Source organism: Melozone crissalis, unplaced genomic scaffold (assembly GCF_028551555.1).
Source record: "Melozone crissalis strain CALT ecotype California unplaced genomic scaffold, PUWL_Pcris_2 ptg000042l_1, whole genome shotgun sequence".
Classification (NCBI taxonomy): Eukaryota; Metazoa; Chordata; class Aves; order Passeriformes; family Passerellidae; genus Melozone; species Melozone crissalis.
This window is the reverse complement of record NW_026535820.1, coordinates 53178152-53199547: the sequence shown is the minus strand read 5'-3', so window position 1 is coordinate 53199547 and position 21396 is coordinate 53178152. Positions and strand designations below refer to the sequence as shown.

General features: G+C 41.8%; 1 protein-coding gene across 1 annotated transcript; it reads right to left on the bottom strand.

Moving 5' to 3' along the window:
- Positions 1–12599: 12599 nt before the first annotated feature.
- Positions 12600–21396, bottom strand: LOC128942228 (serpin B12-like). Its single transcript, XM_054284536.1, has 8 exons — positions 21350–21396; positions 17146–17326; positions 15643–15756; positions 15152–15283; positions 14146–14287; positions 13488–13606; positions 13117–13287; positions 12600–13004 (listed from the first exon to the last, which is right to left on the bottom strand). Exons 1-8 carry the CDS (start codon positions 21394–21396, stop codon positions 12600–12602), a joined length of 1311 nt encoding a protein of 436 aa, XP_054140511.1.

The window sequence follows — 21396 nt, the reverse complement described above, 5'->3', positions numbered from 1 at the left end:
TACTCAGCTGTGCCTCACATACATGTCCTTCTAAGTCTGGTTGCTAAACATATGTTTGACAGAAAATGGAACTACAGATAGGCTCACTTAGTAAGATTTTGAACAGAAACACACTGTGCATTAGTAGAAAATTCCAGACATGTTTTTTTTATCCGAAGCTTAAACTCTTTTTCCTGTGGCTTGAACTCTTTTTCCCAGATACCCCTCAGTTACAATCACAATTATTACAAGCAGATCATCTTGAACGTTCTGCAAAACTCTTCATATCTTAGAGCTAGAACAGAGTTTCTTTCTCATTAAAGACTAAAAGATTGAAGATGCAGTGCCTGCATCCAGTGAAGTGTTGTAGAAACATCTGATCATAAGTTCAGTATTTTAGAAGTTCCACTATTCTAAGTCACATTTGATTGGATTCTTACTGAGTCTGAATAGTTTCCTCCACACATGTAGTAAGCATATTTCCCCTATAACTCAAGAAAAATTAAAGTATCCATATAAACATTTGAAAGATAGAGCACTATAGAAAGGCTATGCACCTATAAGGATCAAGCAGAACAAGTGGCAAATTATTTTAATCTTCTTTAGAAGCACACTTGGAAAGCAGAAGTTTAGAAGTACCATTGTACAAGTTAAGCACAGATTCATTACATAGCCCATACATTTTAATGTAATCCAAAACATTGTCACTTCCCCAAAATATATCACATGCCATATATATGTGCAAAGGAGGTATATTACTAATGCACATCCTGATCCTTAGATCCTAGTTCTGTCATTTAGAATTAAAGATCATGGAGATATTTACCTTCTCCTCGGTACTGATGGTGTCAGCTGGACACTTGAGCTTCTTGACGGTGCTTCTGGAGCAATCGGATATAAAACCATTGCCACTCCCAGTGGCAGCATAAATTTCACTCATGATGAATCACATTCCTGTCTGTTGCAACCAGTTCATATAATTAGGGGATCTGTTGTGGAATCTCAAATTTTTCTATATCCCTAGGAGTTCAGAAAGAAGTCACAGTTTTAAATGCATACTAAGATGTAAAAAAAAAAAAAATCTAAGTAGTAATAAAAAAAGAAAGCAAACTCCTAAAAACAAAGGCAATTTCAGAGTGGTTTTTCACCTGGAAAAAAAAATCTAAGAATTTTGTCGTGTTTTGATGTCAGAAGTGGCACCAATGAATGCAACACAGGTTTTGTAGCAGAAACAATTATACTGCTATAACCAGCCCACTGATTCACTCCTGGTCTAAACTGTATCTTAAGTTTAGCCCAGAACTTGCCATTAGTCCTCATTTTTGTCAGTGTCTCTGAGGAGACACTGACATTATATTGCTTCAGCAAGGCGTAGGCAGCAGGGACAGAGCAACCTGCTAATATTAAGTAGTATATTTCTGGTGTTATTTTCCTGAGAAATTATCTTTCTTCACATTCAGGCTGATATGATGTGTGGGTGGGCAATTATTCATTTGAGTACTAACAACATTGTTTTGTAACACGTACTTAGTTATCACAACTAAGATGTATTTACACATGAATCCAACCAGATACTGGGCTTCTCTGGTATTTAGAAAACTCTGAAGGCAGTTTCCTGTCAGTCATAAAGTACTCATGGGGTTTAATTCCCTTTCAGTTTGAATTTTCCCATAGCTATTTCTTGGGAGGAAATAGAAATTAAAAACACACTGTTGATTCAAGCCCTGAGAACAAGAGAGTCAGACCTGCACAGATTTTGCCTGAAGCAATGAAAGCCATGCAGTCTGGTTTAACTCGCTTAACACGGGGACAAGAAAATTTCCCAAAGAAGCATCTGGCTTGCTTTCCTGGTTTCTGGCTGCTCTCCACACAGTCACCTAAAAACCCACCTGCTGAGCCTGTTCCCCAGTGCTGAGCCCTGCCTGACCATCCAGGAGCCACTCCAGCAGTTACATCTGCACCAGCCAAGCTGGGATCAAGGCCACTTCACAGCTGCATCCCCCACACCCACAGTCACACCAGGTTTCCTTACCACCACAGAGCTCTGACATCTCAATCCTTGAAATAATTTAATCATGGTGCAATAACAATTATCAGCTCGAGCTGGTGCCTCCAAGGAGGGACCCCAAAGAAAGGACACCTTGGATAAAAGGACACCTTTTATACCCTCACCAGCTAAGTGTGGGAAAGTCCAAGGTCCTTGGCTCCTGCTGCATCTCTGAGTGTCCAGTTCCCTGGCCAAGCCACAGCTCCCAGGGCCCTTTGTTCTGCACTGGGTGGGCATTTCACAGCCCCGTGCCTGGGCTCCCACCCAGAGCCCAGCCTGCAGCTGCATCCCGAGCTACCTGCTCTGAATGGATTCCCCAACACTCACCACTGCCACCGACAGGGAACTGCCGTGCAGAACTGGGCAGATGGTGTTTCTCTTCTTGTGGTGATGGGCTGTTCTCTGCAGTCTTATTTTGGGTACTAGTCACAATTGGAGGAAAAATGTTGTGGAATATGAGGGGATAAGCATACAGGTAGGAGCTACAAGATGTAACCATTCTAAGTTAGTGTAGCATCCAGGTGTCTCCCAGAACAGAAAAGAGATGGTTTTTGAACAGTAAGACACAAACAAGTATTTGTCTTTCAGGAACACTGGGAATTTTTAATCCAAATTAATACAGTGAATGGAAAATTACAATCCTGAAGCACAATAATTCATGGCCTTTAGGCACAGGGGTATGTGCTAAAAGCTACAAGTACCCTTAAAATGCATTCTTCTGTGTAGGAATCTGTTAAAAAAAAGCTCAAGGTATCTAATATGCTCACAGAGTGATACACTACTTTCTTAGCCCCTGCTTAGTTTTCCAATACTTTTAACTCTTTTAGGTGAACAGGTTTCTCCAGGTTTCTTCAACATTGTTTGTTGTTTCTCTGGTTTTGTAGGTAGTTCTGTTCTTAATTCATTTTGAATTAATCTGAAGGTTAACTATGCCTCCGTTTTTCCATTTGGTGGATATTTATTTCACACAAATAATTTTTTTGTTAGTGGACAAATTACAGACAATGGAGTTAGAGAGGCCTTCATTACCAGAAAGGAACACTCTCTGCTGTTGTTCTAGTCTCCTGCTTTGCTATTTTGTTCTCTTCTAGATTAATTTAGTGAAGGTTAGAGTGTGGCTTAGGCAGAGATAGTTTTTAATGGGAATGTCTGAGAATTCCAGGAACTTTTGTTCAAGCAGATTGAAGGATTTCCTGAATTGTAGGTTTTGAGGAGAATCACTATGCAAATGCTTGCTGGGAAAGGCAAAGCTACAGCTCATCCTGCTGTTGAACAGAGGGCTGGACTAGGACTTGCACTGCATTTTCCAGATCTGTGACTCCCTTCATGCTCTTTGAATAATGCAGAGGTTCATTGCAGGCCAGAGAAAAGCTATGAGGATTGAAGATGGTCACAGTAGTCTCAGAATCACGAGACTCTCTTTATTCCTTTCCATTGAAAACCTTGCTAAAAGGAAAGGATAAATAGCAGGAGGACTTTTTCCAAAGGTTACAGAGAAGTAGTTGCTGAGATGCATCATGTGGAAAGGAAGATGAAGATGTAAAAGCACTGCAAGTACAAAGGCACTGACAGAATTTGTTTCAGATAGTTAAACTACTCTGTCAAGAATGCAAATTTCTGCCCTTTTAGCTAGTGGTCCGATGTTTGTCATAGTAAAGTTGCTTTAAGGCATAGAGGAATGGATTGCAGACTGACCTGCTTTCTACACCTAAAATTCCATACATTTACATAAGACTGCAAATAGCACTGCGTCCTTAGGGATAAGTTTTGCCCAGCACCATTTATCTGTTTGCAGTTATTTTGGCTGAAAGTGACATTTTACTTCACTTTCCAGCCACATTTTTTTTAAGATTTGTGATGGCCCTGGAGCCAGGACCAAGGGAATGAAGACTTCTCTGCATGATTTTTAAACCACAAAGGTGATTACATGGATGAGATAAGCATAGGAAGGCCAAAGCAAGGAACAAAGATCCAGCTTGTGATGTCAATCAGCAGAACACAACATCACAGCAAGAAGCAATCACTCACTCTGTAAGCAGAACAGACCACCAGCATAATCCTTGTGATTATTCTTTGCTTCAAGAGAATGTACGAAGCTTGGATGTCTCCAGTTCTCCCTTAGCTTTTTCCTCACTGTTTGCAGCCATATGCTTCCCTTGCTGTCGGTGTCTGCAGGACGTAGCAGGGAAGCAGATTCTTGTCGAGGAACCAGAGGCTGATCTCAAGTTTGACAGCAAAGGCTTTTCTTGCCCCTTTCATCTTACAAAATGCACCTTCTGCTACCACCCTGCTCAGGTGGTAATTACAGAGTACCTGATTTGTCTGAGGTTGCCTGTGAGTAAGTGGAGTTGCTGAATAGCAAGAACAAAACAAGGACTCCTTTGATTTTCACTGGCCAAGAGGGCCCCCCTCCCTGTTTGTCAGACATCTGCTACAACAAATAACAAGTATTATACAATGTATCAGAGCAATTAGAGTGATAAAGTATCTGTGGTGATCCACAGAAACTTTAGCATGGCAGAAAACATATCTCTTGAAGTTGAGGAAGTTGGAGATGCTTCAGATGTTGCTGATGGTCTCAGCTCATTTGGGAACCACCACATGAGCAGATTCTGATATTCATTTCTGTGATTGTCAGGTTGTATGAGTCAAGAACTATTGAAAACCAGGTGTCAGCTTATAAATAGCATTGCTGTCTGCTGACTCTCCATTACTGAATTTACTGACAACAAGGTGCAAGAATTGATGAGTGTGAACTTTGCAGAGACCTGAGTCACCTCATGCTGGTCATTCAACTTGCCAGGGAAAAGCTGAGCCCAGCACTGTCATTTTTCCAACTGAACTTCTCTGTGCACCAGAAGCTTTTCCACAATTGCAATAAACCCCCTTTACTCCCCAGGGAAACTTAGACATGACACAAAATAGTCTTAATCTTTGTTTCACTTATCAGCATCCAAATATAGCTCTAGCAATACAGCCAGTTCTGCCTGTTGCACCTTCTCTGCTCACACCCTTTCTCACGAGCTTTGACTAACAGGAAATTACATTTGTAGGCAGGGATGTGTGCATCTATCTCCTTAATAGACTTCCATAGTGTAAGGTGCTATGACTACACAGATAAATATTTCTGCATTATGTTTTATAATGCTGATTCAGGCATTATGAGTGATCTCATTTATAGTATTTCTGGATATAATTTCTTTGTGGCAATTTAAGTCATTTTATAAGCCAAGTTTCTTTAATAGCAAGCGCAGCATTTTTTAAAACTGTGTGATACAGAACGTCTATAAGTATTCCTCTCTTTCCTCTGCCTCAGTACATACTTTCTCCTGTCATTCATCATTGTGGGATGCAGTAGAAAGTAAGACATTTCCTTTGCATTTTCAAAAAGAGGTTGTTTTTCTATATTGCTTAGACAGTGAAAAAGACAACAGATATTTTCATGCAATGGAGCTGTTGTTGTTAACTTTGGTTAAAAATGACAGGACTATGACTGGAAGGATCTTTGAGATTCCTGGTGCATCTGCTGCCCTAAGGTGGGATGAAAGATCTAGATTACAGTTGATAGGTGTTTGTTGAACCTGTTTTTGAAGGTTCTGGACAAAGTGTTTTCAAATCTCTGTTGCATTTCTGTTCTTCCTTATTCCTGCAGTTTTAACTCAGCTTTGTCCTAAGTTGTCCTGACTCTAAATTAAAGCAGTTGCATTCAGTTATATTTAAACTTGAATGTGTGCTACTGGCTAAGTTGTTCCAATACTTATTAGTCAATTTATCCTTTGTACAAGATGTAGTGTTTGGGAGTGTCTCCCTGGTCATAAAATGTAATTATTGTAGTTGTACTCATTACCAGGAACTTAACATTACACTAATCACACTACCCAAAACCTGTGGGTATTGTTAGCTACAGAACTACTTTACCAAATTATGGACTTGGAAACCTGAAACACCCTTCAGGGCTGCTCAGCCCTGTAGCACATTGCATAATTTTCACTATTCTGAGGAGAAAGGTATTGCTTTTGGCCATCAGTCTGGATGTTAAAAATAATTGTTCTTCCTCATTCCTGTGACAATCCTTGTGGTGTGATTTCCATAGCTAGTCAAATTATGCTGTGGCTAGGTAGTCCCATATATTATTTGCATAAATGTTAGTGCAGAAATTCTTGCCAGTCCTTACAGCTCGTGAAGTCAGATGTATCATAGGTCCGGAAATTGAGCTTGTTCGCCAGTATTGTGCACATATTTTTTTTTAGTAACTGAGTTTTGAAAACAAAATGAGATTTGAAAATACCCTTCCTAAGCTGCCAAGCACTGTGAAGAACAGGCAGATGAATAATTTGAAAACACTGAGTCAAATTTTCAGTCAATGTGAAGTGACTCAGCTCCAATTGAGGTGTGAAAAGAGAATTTGTTTCCATGGAAAAAGGTTCCTCTTCAGGCCACAGAATAATACAGACGTATAAATGCTATGTTTTCCACATGCTGCCATGGAATTCGTACAATATATTATTTCTTCATTCTGCAATTCAAATTCCTACCTGCCCGGGGTAACCAAGGACTACTGAACTGTCCTGAAAATAAGTTCTCTATATCTCTTCACATTTCTGCTTTCCCTCAGTTCCAATGATTTTTACCATTGATAAAGTTTTTGCTCTCATATTATCCTGGATAAAATTTGACAGTCCTTTTCTCTTCTGGCCTGCCTGTACCCCAGACATATCACCTTGTGATTCCCAGATACTTGTATCCTGGCTGTTTGTAAACATTTGTGTATAATCTAATGGGGAACCTGTGACCAGCATCACTTACCAACATCTTTCCTTAGGCAAGGTGCTTTTACTGCACAGATATTTAAGAAAACTTGACTTAAATGCATTATGCTTCCAAGAACCACTATTTCATGCAGAACACGTAAAGTAGTCCCTGCTATTGTGTTCTTGAGTAACCACTGGATGCAAACAAGAATGTCTTGACAGAACACGATGTTCAATAGCTTTGGTGTTTGGCCTGGGACACCTGAGTGAAATTCACACACAGAAGAGCCTCACATTGTTCCAGATGAAGGCAGGTATCTAACTACAGCATGCTGATGAAGGGACATTAAGGGTGGGTGAGAAATCATGGCACAACACTTCCCTTGCAACTCTGTGTGCCAGAGGAACAGAGATCCCCTGGTACAGAAGCACACACAGCCAGTGTTGCTGCTGGGGGAAAGTGCCATTTGGCCCTTTCCCTAAATCTCTTTTTTTTTTTGTACAAAGTAAACATTACTAGTAAGCCATGGGAGGTAAACAGGATCTGGAACACCATCAAATGCCTGTGAGGTGACTTCAAAGCTCTGACCCTGCCAGCAAGCTTTCTCATTTGAGATTTGGGAAAGCTTCCCACATCTTCACGCACAGAGCTGAAGTTTACTGTATATTTAAGACGTGGTTAATTTTTTCCTCCTGTATTTGTAAACCAGAAACAGGATGTACCCATAAATATATTCTCCCTTTGTCTGCTTTTGTGCTTTGTGGAGAAACAAAACTTTGTATTCATTTCTAAACTGAGACTTCAAGATGGCCCTTTTTTCTTCCTGCTCAGCTAGAGAACTGGAACTGAATTCTGTTCTCAGACATGAGTGTAAATCTATCCTAACTCCACCACTGATGTTTTAACAGCTTATAAACACATTTTGTATAATTGCAAAAAAAAATGTGTAGGCAGAATTAGTCCAGAGTTAGACCAGAATTGCTTTTGCAGTACAGTTCAGCAGTGGCCAAAATACATCAACACTGTTTTAGCCAGAAATCCCAAAAGACCACCACATAGGCTGCTATGAGCACAGTCAGCTCCATCCCAGTCACATTCAGTGCACCCCAGAGCAGACATGAGACAATTGCATTAGTATATTCTGAAATTATTATGGTACTTTAGAAGGGCTTTCATCCATTATGGAATTCTGGATCGAGAAATACTTTCCCTTCAGCAGTCGCGTCTGTATTGTCCAGTAAGATTGTTTCCCACTCATCAGGCAGAGGGTCATAGAACAGCCAGGGTGAGAAACTATAGACAGAACAATTTTCCTCCAAGGCCAAACACCTCATGGTCTCCAGGGACCATGGTTTTTCAGGCACATGTCAAACATCAGAGCACTGGAGAAGAATTTTCTTAGAAAGTTTCATAGCGATTTCAGAATGACAGGTCAGAGAAATGAAGGTGAAAGACATTCAAGTTCTTGGTGGTAAATTACACCTACTGTGCCTGTAGTTCAGGGATGAAATGCAACAGGCAAGAGACAAGACATGGCAGATGTTCAAAAGCATTGAGTGCCTAAGGTAACCTTCAAATCAAGGTTCAAAAAGCCATACCAATTAAATATTTGAATGTTTTTATTGCTGCCACACTTTACTGCTTCCAAAGGGAGGGCCTGGGAAGAGTATCTGAGGAAAAGAGTGTGGGACAAATCTTTACATATCTCCATGCACAACATCTGTATGGAGACTCGCTCAGGACATGAACATGACCTGTGAGTTTCACTGCCTTCATGGCAGCCAAGAGCCTCCCCTCATGGTGGTGTTTAGGCACTGGAGATGGGATTACTGGAGACACGTCGCAGGAAAGCGGGGGATTCATAACTGGGCTGTCTCTAGCTAGGGACCTGGTGGTTGGGGACAGAGGCCTGTGACACCTCCTCGTATGTGGCTCCAGCATCAGCCTTGTCGTGTGGCTGAGGAGGGAAGGCATCATGCTGGACCTCTGATTTACACAGCACATCATCCAACTCTTTAGACAACCCCACTACAATGGGAGTTTTCATGGCTAAGAGTGAAATAAGAATTAAATAAGCTCCATTGAGTGTGTTCACTGGTTTGAGAAGAGCTCTAAACAGGAAAGGCCCATTATAATTTTTCCAGTTGTCTTGCAGAAGCAATGTGGTGTTTTTTCTCGGGTTCAAGAATATAGATACCAGGAAATATCAGTGGAACTTGATAGCAACATGTTATTTATGCCTCACTCCTTTCTACCACAGTATTGTGCTCTCTTTGTGCAGAAAGAAGCAGAACCTGCTCTACCCTTAGGGGGAACAACATAGGCCAAAGTAGAGAACGTTCTTGCTTGGATTGTGTAAGATCAACACGAGAAACAGATGAAATACAGCTGAACATATAAGGAATTATGGAGGCAAAGCATTCTTTTGGTCACCCCTGTAGCAGCTGCTGCCTCAGTTCATCCTTCATTTACTTCCACAAAGAAAACTCTTCCCCTATCTGCTCCAGCTAGCTCCACAGGCACTTTAATTTCCTCCATTCCATTTTTTTCTAAAGGCTGTACTTTGTGTAAACACAGTCATGCAGTCAATATCCTGGGTTTTTTGCAAGAACTGCTACATGGTTTAGAAGCACTGACCAAGCTTCAGACACTGTGGTTCACTAAAGTACATCATACTGGATGTGGATTTTTCTCACAACACCACAGGAAGTTAGACACTGGTATGGGAGCATAGTTGAGGTTCTCAGTTCTGGATGTTTGCTGCTGTACTCCAGCTATGGGTCTGATTTCCTGTACCCTAGGCCTAGCCCACATGTTTCAGCAGAACAGTGTGGGGAGCTTGAGGCATCAATGGTTATGGCTTGAAATGTATGTTGGCCTCCTGAGGCTTTTTTTGAGCTCCACAGTCATTGTGAGTCTGCATCTCTGGAAGGTTTGCACCAAGCAAACCAACAAGCAAATAAGGCAGCAGGGTGGAGTGGTTCCTGTCTGGGGTACAAGAGATACACCAAAGGCCCTTAGGCATGACTTCCAGGATCCTTCATATTCATCACCACCCATGAGCAAGGAAATGGCTCCATGCTGCCAAGTCCTTCAACCCTGGAGGCTGCTCTGCATCACAAGCAGCAGTAAGTTTTTCCACAGTGTTTCCTTCTGTTGTCTGTGGGCTGAACAATGCCTCTATTTTAGGCCAGCAGGCACTGTGCTCAGCACTGCTCTGGGCAAAATATCACATTTCTCACAGAAGAACAGCAGCTGAACCCATTGGACAAAATGCAGCTAAGTCCCCACTAGACAATATGCAATTATTACATGAATATAATCTGAAAATATGGCTGAGGGGACTTTTCCTGTTATGAAACTCTAGTTTGAGAAAGCCTTTCCCCACAGTGGTCATCCCACTACAATTTAGTGAGACGATTCCTCACTGGGCATGCTGAGGGCTGTGGAAAAGGCAGGACTGGTCATTGCTGGCCCACTTTTGGGAGAGCTTCATGCTGACAGATTGCAGGGGACAGAAGTGAGAGGCAGCAGAGTGGGCTGCAGTGGGGGTCTCTTGGAAAAGGAGCTGTCAGGGTGTGAGTGGAGGCAAAGCAGCAGCTGGTGCTCTGAGGCTGCAGGCTGTAACTTGGGCTGTGCTAAAAGCTACCTGCCTTGTGAGGCATTGCACAAGAAAATAAGGCATCCATCAGGACTGGTGAGAGAGGTCCTTTGGGGCTGTTTTTCCGGCATGTTTAAAACTGTCAGTAAGTGCGTGGAAAAGCTGGACTCTGTTTCCAAACTGTAGCACTCAAGTGAGGGAGGACTGCAAAATAATCTTGGAGATGTGTAGGTGGCAGTGCTCTTACACAAAAGCTGTGACTTGCCATCCCATAACTAAGAATATCTAATTTCATGCCTGAGGATTCAGATGAAAAAGCTGCACAGCAGCACTCTCTGAAGAGCTGAGAGGAAGCTCACAGCTGACCTACTTCATTCACTATGTTCTTTTCTAGGCAGACATTAAGAAAGTGAAGAAAAATTCATGCTATCAGAAAAATACAGACAAAAATTCTTCCATTGCATTCTAGTTAGGATAGACACCCACATACAGATAATTTTTTTCCTCTGTTACTGCACTAAAACAGGAATGGCACCAGACCCTGGAAACCAGAACTCATCTATAATGCAGTTATTGAACTGCAAAATTACCAGTCCTGGAATTCTCTTCTTGTGCCTTTAAGCTGCACTCCTTCATGTAAGGACTTCAAAACGAAGGTGGGCAGTTTTGCCCTACAGCCTATGCTAAAGCCTAGTGCCTGAGAGCACTTGGTGCATTCTCTTGAGAGCTGCAGGCCTGAATTCCAGCAAGGATAGGGGATACAGGCCCTTCACCTCCTGAGCCACATGAATTTCTCCACTACAGAAGTTAAGTACTATTTTGAATTTAAAAATCAGGAAAAAAAAAAAAAAAAAAAAGAGTCATTGTAATGGTGTTTTTCAGGAGCCGTATTTGAACAGCTTTCTCAAGGTCTGCTTTGAATCTGTTCACTAGATGCTCTCCAGGAATTTACACCTCATCTTACCTTGCTCCTGAATTTCAACATGGGCAAAGCATCTAATTGCTCACATCAAGATAGATCAGAGCAAGCAAAGGAAAATGCTAACTGCTAGAAAATTTACAGAAGGAGCAAACATAATGCCTACAAATTTTGGTTGAGGGAATTTTTCTTTCAGATGGCTTTTTGGATGTACATCTTTAAAGCCAGCCTATATTCTATTTAGGAGAGACATATCATTTTGTAGTGTGTCTTCTTCTTTCTGAAGCCATCTATAATTCTGTGCATTAAACATGTTCTTCACTGATTCTCCATTATATATAAATTTCAAAAGCACATTACAAATGTAATTTCCCTCTGAGGAAGACATCACTTATGTTAAACCAGGAAGTTATCAGTGATGTCTCCCTATCAGCTGGAAAGAAGTTTAATTTTTTTCCCACAAGCATTCCCAGATAATGTTTAACTGTAATTTCCATTATTTATATTGCACTTTAAAAAACCTTTCCTCATTCTTCAAAGCATGGAGAGAGCTAGAGAGCTCTGACTCTCAGATTTGCATCTCAGAACTTCTAAATTCACCAGTCAACAACATGGGAAAAGGAAAACAGATTTCTTGGAAATTCATTGCTACAGTGTTCCACATTGGTAACTTCAGTGGGATGTTTTGGACCATTTTCTTCCTGTTCTTTGAAACCCTAGGATAAATAGTTTGATTCATCCCCATATAAAAGACAGCCTTCTATACTATGAATTAATTAACCATCTTTAGAAATACATGGGTTTGTATCCTGTTCCTGCAGACGCCATGCATATAAAATTCTCAGTTTGACAATAGAGACTTAGGAGATGTTGTCCAGACAAGTGGTGGAGTCTCCATCTTTGGAGATATCCAAAAGGAATCTGGACTTGCTCTTGGGCAGACCAGCTGTAGATGGCCCAGCTCATGCAGGGGAGGTGCACAAGAGGACCTCCAGGGGTTCCTTCCCACCTCAACCCTATTGTCACCAGGAGCCCATGTGCACATCAAGGAAACAAAGTGTTATCCATATCCAGCAAGCTTAAGGTTAACTTTACTCATATTCTGGATTCAGATCAATATTTACAATTCAAGGAGCCTAGTGGCAGACCATTTAATTCATAGGTTCTAAACAAAACTGGCTGCAGTGGTTATTTTGAAGCACAAGCAAGCCATCAAAGGATTAAGAAAGCATTTGGGAGAAAAATACAATTTCTGCTTTTCATCCAGGTACACCTCACAGTGTCAGAAAACAGCCCTGATTTTAAGGTGAGCAGAGTTTGCCAAAGAAAGTGATAGTATTGGTAGGATTGTGTCTAATAAAGAATAGGAAAGGGTGATTAGCCATGAACACCTCTGTGAGAGGCAGAGACCTCCTGGCAATGGAAGCTCCTGTGCCAGCTGCCGCCACCGTGCCTTCCTCATTGACTTCCACATAGGCCTTGTGGACAACGTTTGACAGCACCAGAGACTTTGCAAACGTCATTGCAGAAAGGTCAGCTTTTGATTCAGTGAAAATGTCGGTCATCCCCATCTCCTGTAGAACCTGGTTGAGGTTAAAGCTGCCGTCCAGCTTGAATCGGGGCAGGTAAACCTCCACTGTTGTCTCAAACATGGTCTCTGAGGAGGCCCACAGCATTAAATTTTCATAGGTGATTGTGCTTTCAATCTATAAGATGGGGAGGAAAATGAGATTAAAATAGGTGAGAAGCTTTGAAAAATCGAGATCTTTACCCAGACAACTGACATCCAACCCTGGCTTGTGATGTGTACTGCCTTACCTGCTCCAGCCCACGGACAGATCCATCAGCCACATCCCCTGGCAGCAGGATGATCATGCTCAGTGACTGTTGAGCATAAGGGAGTTCAAGGATCTGAGCACCCACCTCCTCAATGTAGCCCAGTTTAAATTTGCCTTTCTGATACATCATCTGCACAGGTTTCTTTCTATTCTATTAAAAAGAAAATTACACAGTCAGTTAGGCAATACAGCTCTTACCAACACCTCAACACAACAGGGGAGGCAAGTTAAGTTCCCAACGCACCCACAGCTTACACACAGGGCAGCTCAGCCCTGGATATGGTTATGCTTGCTGCAATGCTCACAATATCTAAGGTGAGTAATGTTAAGATTTACAGAATGCAGGTGTACCTGATTCAGTTTAAAATCCCTCTGAACTGTTTTTTCTTCCTCAAACTTGTGCTCCCAGGATGCTTTAAAGTAGATTACATTCACAAGCACCAGCAATGCATGTCCATCAATCACACCAGGTGCAGAGTTCCTTGATTTTGCCTAAAAGGAATTTTGAAACACAGAAGTATTTGTTAGCTGTGGTTAAGACTCTGTACTGAGACTCTGTGGTTCACAGACTCTATTGGTCTGTGAACTTAGTTTTCGAAAAACTTAGAAACACAGTTCTCGATTTATTCAAAGAAAAAAAACAATGTAGGTAAACAAAAGATAGATTCCTCTGCCCTGTAGCCAGCCAGGGAGGATGAGGGTCACCAGATTTTCCCCTGGTGTTCTGAATCTGCATTTATGGCTGTTTGCAGGAGCAGTTTGTCTAGTCAAGACTTGTAGTTATTACTGCAATTATCAGGCCAGGTATAAGGGTGGGAATAAAAAAAAAAATGACAGCAAGCATATCTTTAACTCATAAATAATTTAGCCAGTAACTTACTCTAATATTTCAAGAGCAGATGGGAAGACAAGCTACCCTTAAACAGCATAAGAGTGAACACACAGAAATGTGAACATCCTATTCTGGAATTTCATTTGTTGAACCCATGTAGCAAGGCAGGGATAGAATGGCTATAGTTTTGCTTTGTTTTACCTTGTGTCTCACTTTCAACCCAAGCATTAATTTTTCTTCTGGCAGCTTCAACAGCACCATGAAAGTCCACTGTTTGCAGCACTGCTCCATACAGTTCCTTGCTACACGTTAGATATTGCTGTAAAGCAAAATAAAGATTATGAATTGGTCAAATCTATTAAGCACTTACTGCCTTTTGAAAGAAATCAATCTCTTGATAGTATTTTAGAAATGGTGAGGGACCTGTTGAATCTATAAGGCAAATTTTCATTTTGGAAATGTTAAGTATCCGAAGTCTATTCAGAAGATCTTTGAAAAAAAGATTCTAATGCATAGGTCAAAAATGTAAATAAGTAAAAAGAAAATCAGAAGAATGAGTCTTGTCATGGAGAACTGTATAACTGAGGTTTGGATAAAAAAATTAACGAAACAGAAAAAAATCAAGACGAGTTGTTTGGTGCTTAAGTATCAAAACAATTAACAGAAAAGCAAAGATGTGACTAACAAGTTAGCCATACCAAGTAATCTCAAGACCACTCAGTCATTCAGTAGGAAAGGAGCAAGAAGCTCAGCAGAGCAGTCCTGTGCATGAATCTGTACAACCTTCTTGGAGATAAACCCTCCCCAAGCTTACTGCTGCCTCAGCTGTCCCACTCACAAGACCTGAAGTAGGTAGTTTACAGACAGATTGAATAGGCTGGTTTTGGCCGTAGGTTCTCCTCTGGCTGAATGCACACATCTGAAAAATGTGCCAAAATTTATCAGATTCCTGCTTTATTTTTGCTCTATAGCCTTTCATATCCACAGGGTGGTTTTTTTCTGTTTGGGTTTTTTTACTTTTTGTGTTCTTTTAATAAAAGTATGGAAAGTTGACAGCCTCAAGAGCTATAGCTCCATGGAGCACATCATGTGCTCCAAAACACACACAAGAGGGGGGAACAGAGAGGCTCACAGTTCCAGGGAAGCTTGAGGTCATGGCCACAGCAATTAGGAGGTGACTTACCTGCCGGAGCTCAAATCCTTGTTGCATAAAGAGATTGTTGGCCAAGGTTAAAACGTACTTTTCACCAAGATTTTGTAGTTGCAAAAGCAGCTCCTGGAACACTTTATGGTTAAGGTCTCCCTCCTTGTTACACTGGGAGTAACACAAACACAACAATTAAAATGATTCCTCTGTACAGCTTTGGTTGCTAATTTGCATCTTAATTAGATAACACTATAAGGCTAATTCCTGCTGTACTGAATTTAAATCCAGCTAGTCCAAGCTTTGTAGCCTGATCCTCCTACAGATGAGATCACTGAAGGCTTTGGTATTGACTTACTGGCCCCTAATAAAATAAAACCTTGTATCAGTCATTTCCTAATCCTCATTTCCTAGAGGATTAGGCAGACTCTGAGCATGTGATCTTGACTCCCTCCAGTGGCAAACCCTAGAGTTTTACCTGCACTAACCTACCACCCAGTGAAGGCAGGGCTCCCCACCCCAGGACACACCTCTGAGGAGGAAGACTGACTCTCCAGGCTTCCTTCTGGCTCCATTTCTGGGGCTGCACTCTCGTGATCAGATCCAAGACTCATTCTTCCTGCAGCTTTCCTGACATGGAGCACCTGCAGGTGAAGATGTCAAGTTATGTTAGTTGTAACTGGGATAAAACCAAATTCCTTGTTTAAATGCTTTGCTGTCCCCTATTGGATAAGTGGTGTAGATTCACAAGAGATGTTTTAGCAGCTTCGCTCATCAGCTGAAATGACAGACTTGAACTTGTTCACACAGTCATGTTCAGACTCACTTTTCTATATTAACAAACCAAGAACAACTTGCACTTAATCCCTCAAAATGTTTCTCTTCACTACCTCAAAATGTTTCTATTTGATTTGTGTTTTCATTGCTATATTTGATTTGTGTTTTCATTGCTACAGTTATTTTAAATTTCAAACAAAAAGTTGCCCTAAGTAAGGAAACTTAATTTTCTTTAAAAGCACCAAAACTGGCTTCTTGCATTGTTCTTAACATTAGCATCAGCTTAAGAAATAGATCAAAACCACAGTGCTCTTAATGGAAACCAGTCCTTGTTTCTACTGTGCAAATACATCACTGAAAAATTTTCAGCAGTTTTTCTATTATAATAATGTTGCGTCATACATAGACTTACTCTTATTTTTTAGAGGATATTGATATTGAGCAATTCCCATTGCTTTCCTAAAATAAGCAGGAGTCCCTGTCTAAAGTAGTGATGTGGCAGGGCTATGGTAGCCAGGGGGCTGTAGGGGTGGTCTCTGTGCAAAGAGAACAGACTCAGAGTGTCTGGGTGGGCACCTGGCAGCCACAGCAAAGGTGAACCCACCACACCCTGGTGAGAAGCTCTGCCTTAAGATTATTGGTCTTCTACCACCCATGGTAGAGAAGAAGAAAGAGAGAATAAAAACAGAAAACAAAAGATTGTAGAAATCAGAACTAGCACGGCAGAAAGTAAAGGCACAGTGACTGGAGGGGTGGTCTTCTTCACCTCCTCATTGCCCACCTGGGTCTCTGTGGGGTGAGACATTTTGATTCTTGAACATCCTAAGGGACAGGTGAGCTAATGCTTTCAGCCACCCAGGTGCAATCCCTTCCTTCAGGTGTCTGCAGCTCCCCCCACTGCCCACCCAGACTCCCACTCTCAGGATTCTCGTAGCAACCACAAGAGGAAACGCCTGTCCATAATTCTGAAATAAAGCCTGACATTCTGCCACAGGCTTGGGGAGAGCCAGAGCACCCCACTGTGCTGTATCATCTCCCCTCAGCCAGCCCTTGCAGGGGATAGGGTGAGACTCGCACCAGCAGAGGGCAGGGATCACAGTGCTCCAAGACCAGCTGCGAAGGCAGCACCTGTGCCTGCCCTGGTGCAGGTTTCCTGTGAGTCACTCACACGTGTGCTGTGCTGGGATGCCCAGCATTTCCTTTGAGGGAACAGGGAGCGGTGTGGCAGCACCTCACCGTGGTTCATCCATACTCACTTTCTCTATCTGAGCAGCAGTGTTGTTTTTTGCACCAAGATGGATCAGGGCCAGGGCAACAGAGATGCTCATAGGAGAGAAGACAATATTTGTGTCCTCTGCACTTCTGTTGAGCTTTTTGTAGAGATCGAGGCAAAACTCAGTGATGGGTCTAGAAATGGAGTCCATCATGAAGTGGCTGCTGAATGGGAGCACAAAAGAATTAAAAAATTTGGTGCAGCTGGCCTAGCTAGACCACACTGTGAAGCATCTGTCTGCCCTGAGATTGTCCCATAGCTGGTTGTTGAACATAATAGACATTTTCTAAATCCTGAAAGTTTTAATCAGCCTTGCACAGATGAGTCTATGATGCGCAGCAGGAGCAAAGGCACAGAGGGTCTGCAAAAAGGACCCGTGCTCAAAACATATGTACATTCCTCAGAAAGGACCCTTTTTCAATTTATGGTATTGAAATTAGACAGGTATGGATTAGAATTTTCCTTCTCCACACTGACTTGATGCATACACCTGCATCAACTCTTTCCTCTTAACAACATATATTAGTGATAGAGATCTGGTGACAGAAACTAAGCCTGCATATAACCATCTGTGGTAACCAGAGCTGTGGCAAGGGGATTCCAAACAACAGGTTTCTAAAAATAAAATCACTATGAATTAAATGTCTTCATACATGAAAAAGGCTCATTAACAGCTATGGAGACTGAACTACATATGGAAACACTAACAGTTTGAAATACACTTTTTAACTTCTAACAAGTTTTCCAGGAGTCACAGATTGAGGCAGGATCCACAATTTAAAATTCCAAACAAAGTAATAGCCCTGAAGAGAAGTCTGTAAGTTCCTGCTTAGTGATGTGACAAGATGAGCGTCATTCTCTACTTTTGTACTAGAAACATTTCAGTCTGATACCTCTCCCATGAATCATTTACATTCAATCCAGTCTGCTAAGAGCAAGTTGGGACCAAGTTCAGCTTGGTTCTTGCAAGGAGGAAGTCATCTAAAGAACAGGCAATTAGAAAATCCCTTCCTGAATCTTAGGAGAATTATGAAGGTGTTGTGTAGATATCAGTGGGATCACACAAAATTTTCTGGAATCATTATACTTAAAAAAAAAACCAACAAACCCCACATCACTTTCAGTATCAAACAAACATTTTGGACAAATAGCACTGGTCTGAGTTCCAGAAAGATTATTTATTTAGGGGAAAATACATAGCCACAGTATGGAGACAAGTCCTTCATGTCTCCCGTGGCACAGATCTGGTTGTCTGTCTCACGGGAGACAACCTTTCAGCCTGCACTGGGACCAGCATGGGTCAGGTCCAGAGAAAGCTGCCAGAGTTCCACTCTTTTGGAAAAAGGAGTGAGTGCCCACCTAAGTGGTTCTCCCCAGTGCCCACAGATGGCCACAGCACAGCAGGCACTTTTCCTCAGCCCTGTCTGCCCTGAAGCTGCAGCCTGCAAGGTGAGGTTAAATGAGGAGCTCCAGTCTGTGTCACCAGAGGTTAAAGGTGGTGCAAAGCTGAACTTCAGGATCTTTTATCAGCAGGACACTTGTACAGCCTGCCCTGGGCTGTTGGTGCTTCTTTGAGACTTGTCTTGAGCCCTCTGGGGAAGGGGTTGCCTCCAGCCAAAACTCTCCTGTCAGCCTCCCACTGAGGCCCCAGTTCTTCTACCACAGCCACAGCTCCCTCCCTTCACAGAGAGTCTGACCTTCACAGAGTTCCCTTTATGCAAAGAGCTGCTCAAAATGCCTTGCACTGTTCTCAAGATGCTGCATGCACAGTATCTCCAGCTCAGCCATGAGCCAGGCATGACTTTGCATGGAAAGCTGGGACTCAGGTGCCAGAAGTTACCAGGGCATTGGGAGTTGATATGGCTCAGCCAAGGTACAACATTTGTCTGTGAAACCAACTTCACCTGCAGCAAGTGCCAGACAATGGGAATGAACTCAGCCCACAGGAAAACAGACTGAGCCTAAAACAAACTGGTGCAGAGGCTTGGAAGAGATGAGAAACTAAAGTTTCTGAATGTATAAAGGCAAAACATTTGGCAAATGCAGACATTTCTTTCCATTTGACTAACAACTTAACAGCAACAATCAATGCTTCATCCTGTTTCTGAGTGATGCTCTGTGGAAAGAACCTGTGATGCTGCAAGAAAAGTTCACAGATGTTTAATACTGAGGCTTTTGTTTTGCTCTGGAGTCCAGAAGTACTTCACATAAAGACCTAATGCAAATGGACAAAACAGATGAGAAATACCAAAGGGTTCTTTGCACAGATAAATTAAGGATGAGTTTTATCTCATTTATTCTGAATGCAGCTGATTTACCTCTGCTGTTAGTGTATTTAAATGTCATATGGTTTTAATTTTCCTTTTGATAATGCAGTCATCTTACAAGAAGACATTGCACTAAACAATTTCTCTTTTTTTCCACTTTCATAGCCTACTATCCACAACCTTCTGAAAACAAAACAGTGCATCTTCAGTGCTGAAGTTTGTAGTGCTATACTTCCACATCTCTTGAAAGATCTGAAATGGAGCTGTGAAATCAGACACAGTGAATGTGGGGCATGAGGCACTTTGTAGGTGTGTCCCACCTTCAGACCAAGTCAAGGAGGGAAAAAAAGAGTTAATAATCTTACTCAGGAGGAAAAAGGCAGCTCCACCCCACCCTGCAGGGAAAGGGCTGATTACCAAGAAGGGAGGGAGAGCCCAGGATCTGGGAACAGGTTTTAAAGTGAGTGTCTGGCACACTGATGTGGCCACTCCTTCAGCAAAAGCAGCAGGCTGTCACCAGGGAGACATCCAGGTGCAAACACTACAGCCAACTCCATGGTTTGTGAGTAGGAACTACTTAGAGAGCTGCCCTAGAAATCCAGAGGAAGGGAGGGCAGGCATAGGCTAGTGAAGGAACTTTCTTACTGCGCAATGAAAGGATTTAGTGAACTTTCCTAAGCTAAATTGGGCTGGGAACAAGTGTCTGAATGATTCCACACCACAAAGCCTTCTGTGTAACCTGTGCAATAATTCAATCAGACTTTTGGAGCTACTGCAAGGACCACAGCGTTTGGAGAACATCTACATGGTGGACAGCAAGGGGTAATGTCACTTTTAAATAATCTTGGAGTGGTAAGGAGGGGTGATACAGGATCAAAAGGAGTGTTCCAGGAAGTTTCTAGCTGCTGATCCACACTAGCCAAAGCACCTGTGCTGAGCACTACTAGTAGTGCAGAGCCCCTGATGACAGGAGATCCTTTGCATGATGGTTCAGCAGCTTTTAACATGGTCTGGCTAATGGAATTAGTGGCACTGCAGTATGTGAGCAAGCAGCTACCCAGGAAAATAGCTTCCTTCAGAAGGAACCACTGCATACCACAGACTTTATAAAAAATACACTCTTCCTCCATGGCTGTGTGAAATAATGAACTCCTATAACTATTCATGATCTGTTCTCTCTTTAGAGTTTGTTTTTTGCTAAGGTTAGATGAAATCAAAACAAAAACTATCAAATAATAAAGAAGCCTGTGCTGAAAGCTGTCATAATTAATGGTTATATTAGATTATATTATTCAGTCAAGAGAAGGAGGCAGTAAATAGGGTGGAGAAGGTGAGAGACCTGTAGCCTTGCTGTTAAGGTAATTCTGTATTTCATACAAGTTAAGTAAGAAGGAACCTGTTTTGCCTGATGCTACAGGATAGTTCCCATTGCGTGTTTGACTTATTCAATCTGTGTCCCATAAAGGTGTCTTAAAATACATTCATTTCTCATACACAGAGGGAAATAGAATTGGCAGAAATTTTCTATCCCAGAAAAAGACAATGTGACAGATAGTGCTGTCCCCTCACATGAAAATTAGTGGTAGTGACTTTTTTATTTTTCATGACCAAACAAAATAATATACAAAAATAAGTTTCCAAGAGTTTCTGTGCTGATTTGGAATAAAATGGACAAACAGCACATAAGAAAATTTAAATTTCCTATAACACAGCAATCCTGATCATCCCTAAATGGCACAGCACAGCACACGCTTTAAATTAAAAACCAATACATTCCAGTACAAAGCAGTTTTTCAAGTGAAATGGAGCCAAGTTCATTTTCCAAACAACCTAGCCTCTCAGTATGCTACTTTTAGGCCAGAAAGCTTTTTCCTGACTGCTTTTATTAGTTTGCATCAGCCCCTCTGGTATCTTCTACACCTCTTTCTAGGCCAGTTATTTCTGCATAAACAGGCACGAATGTGCAT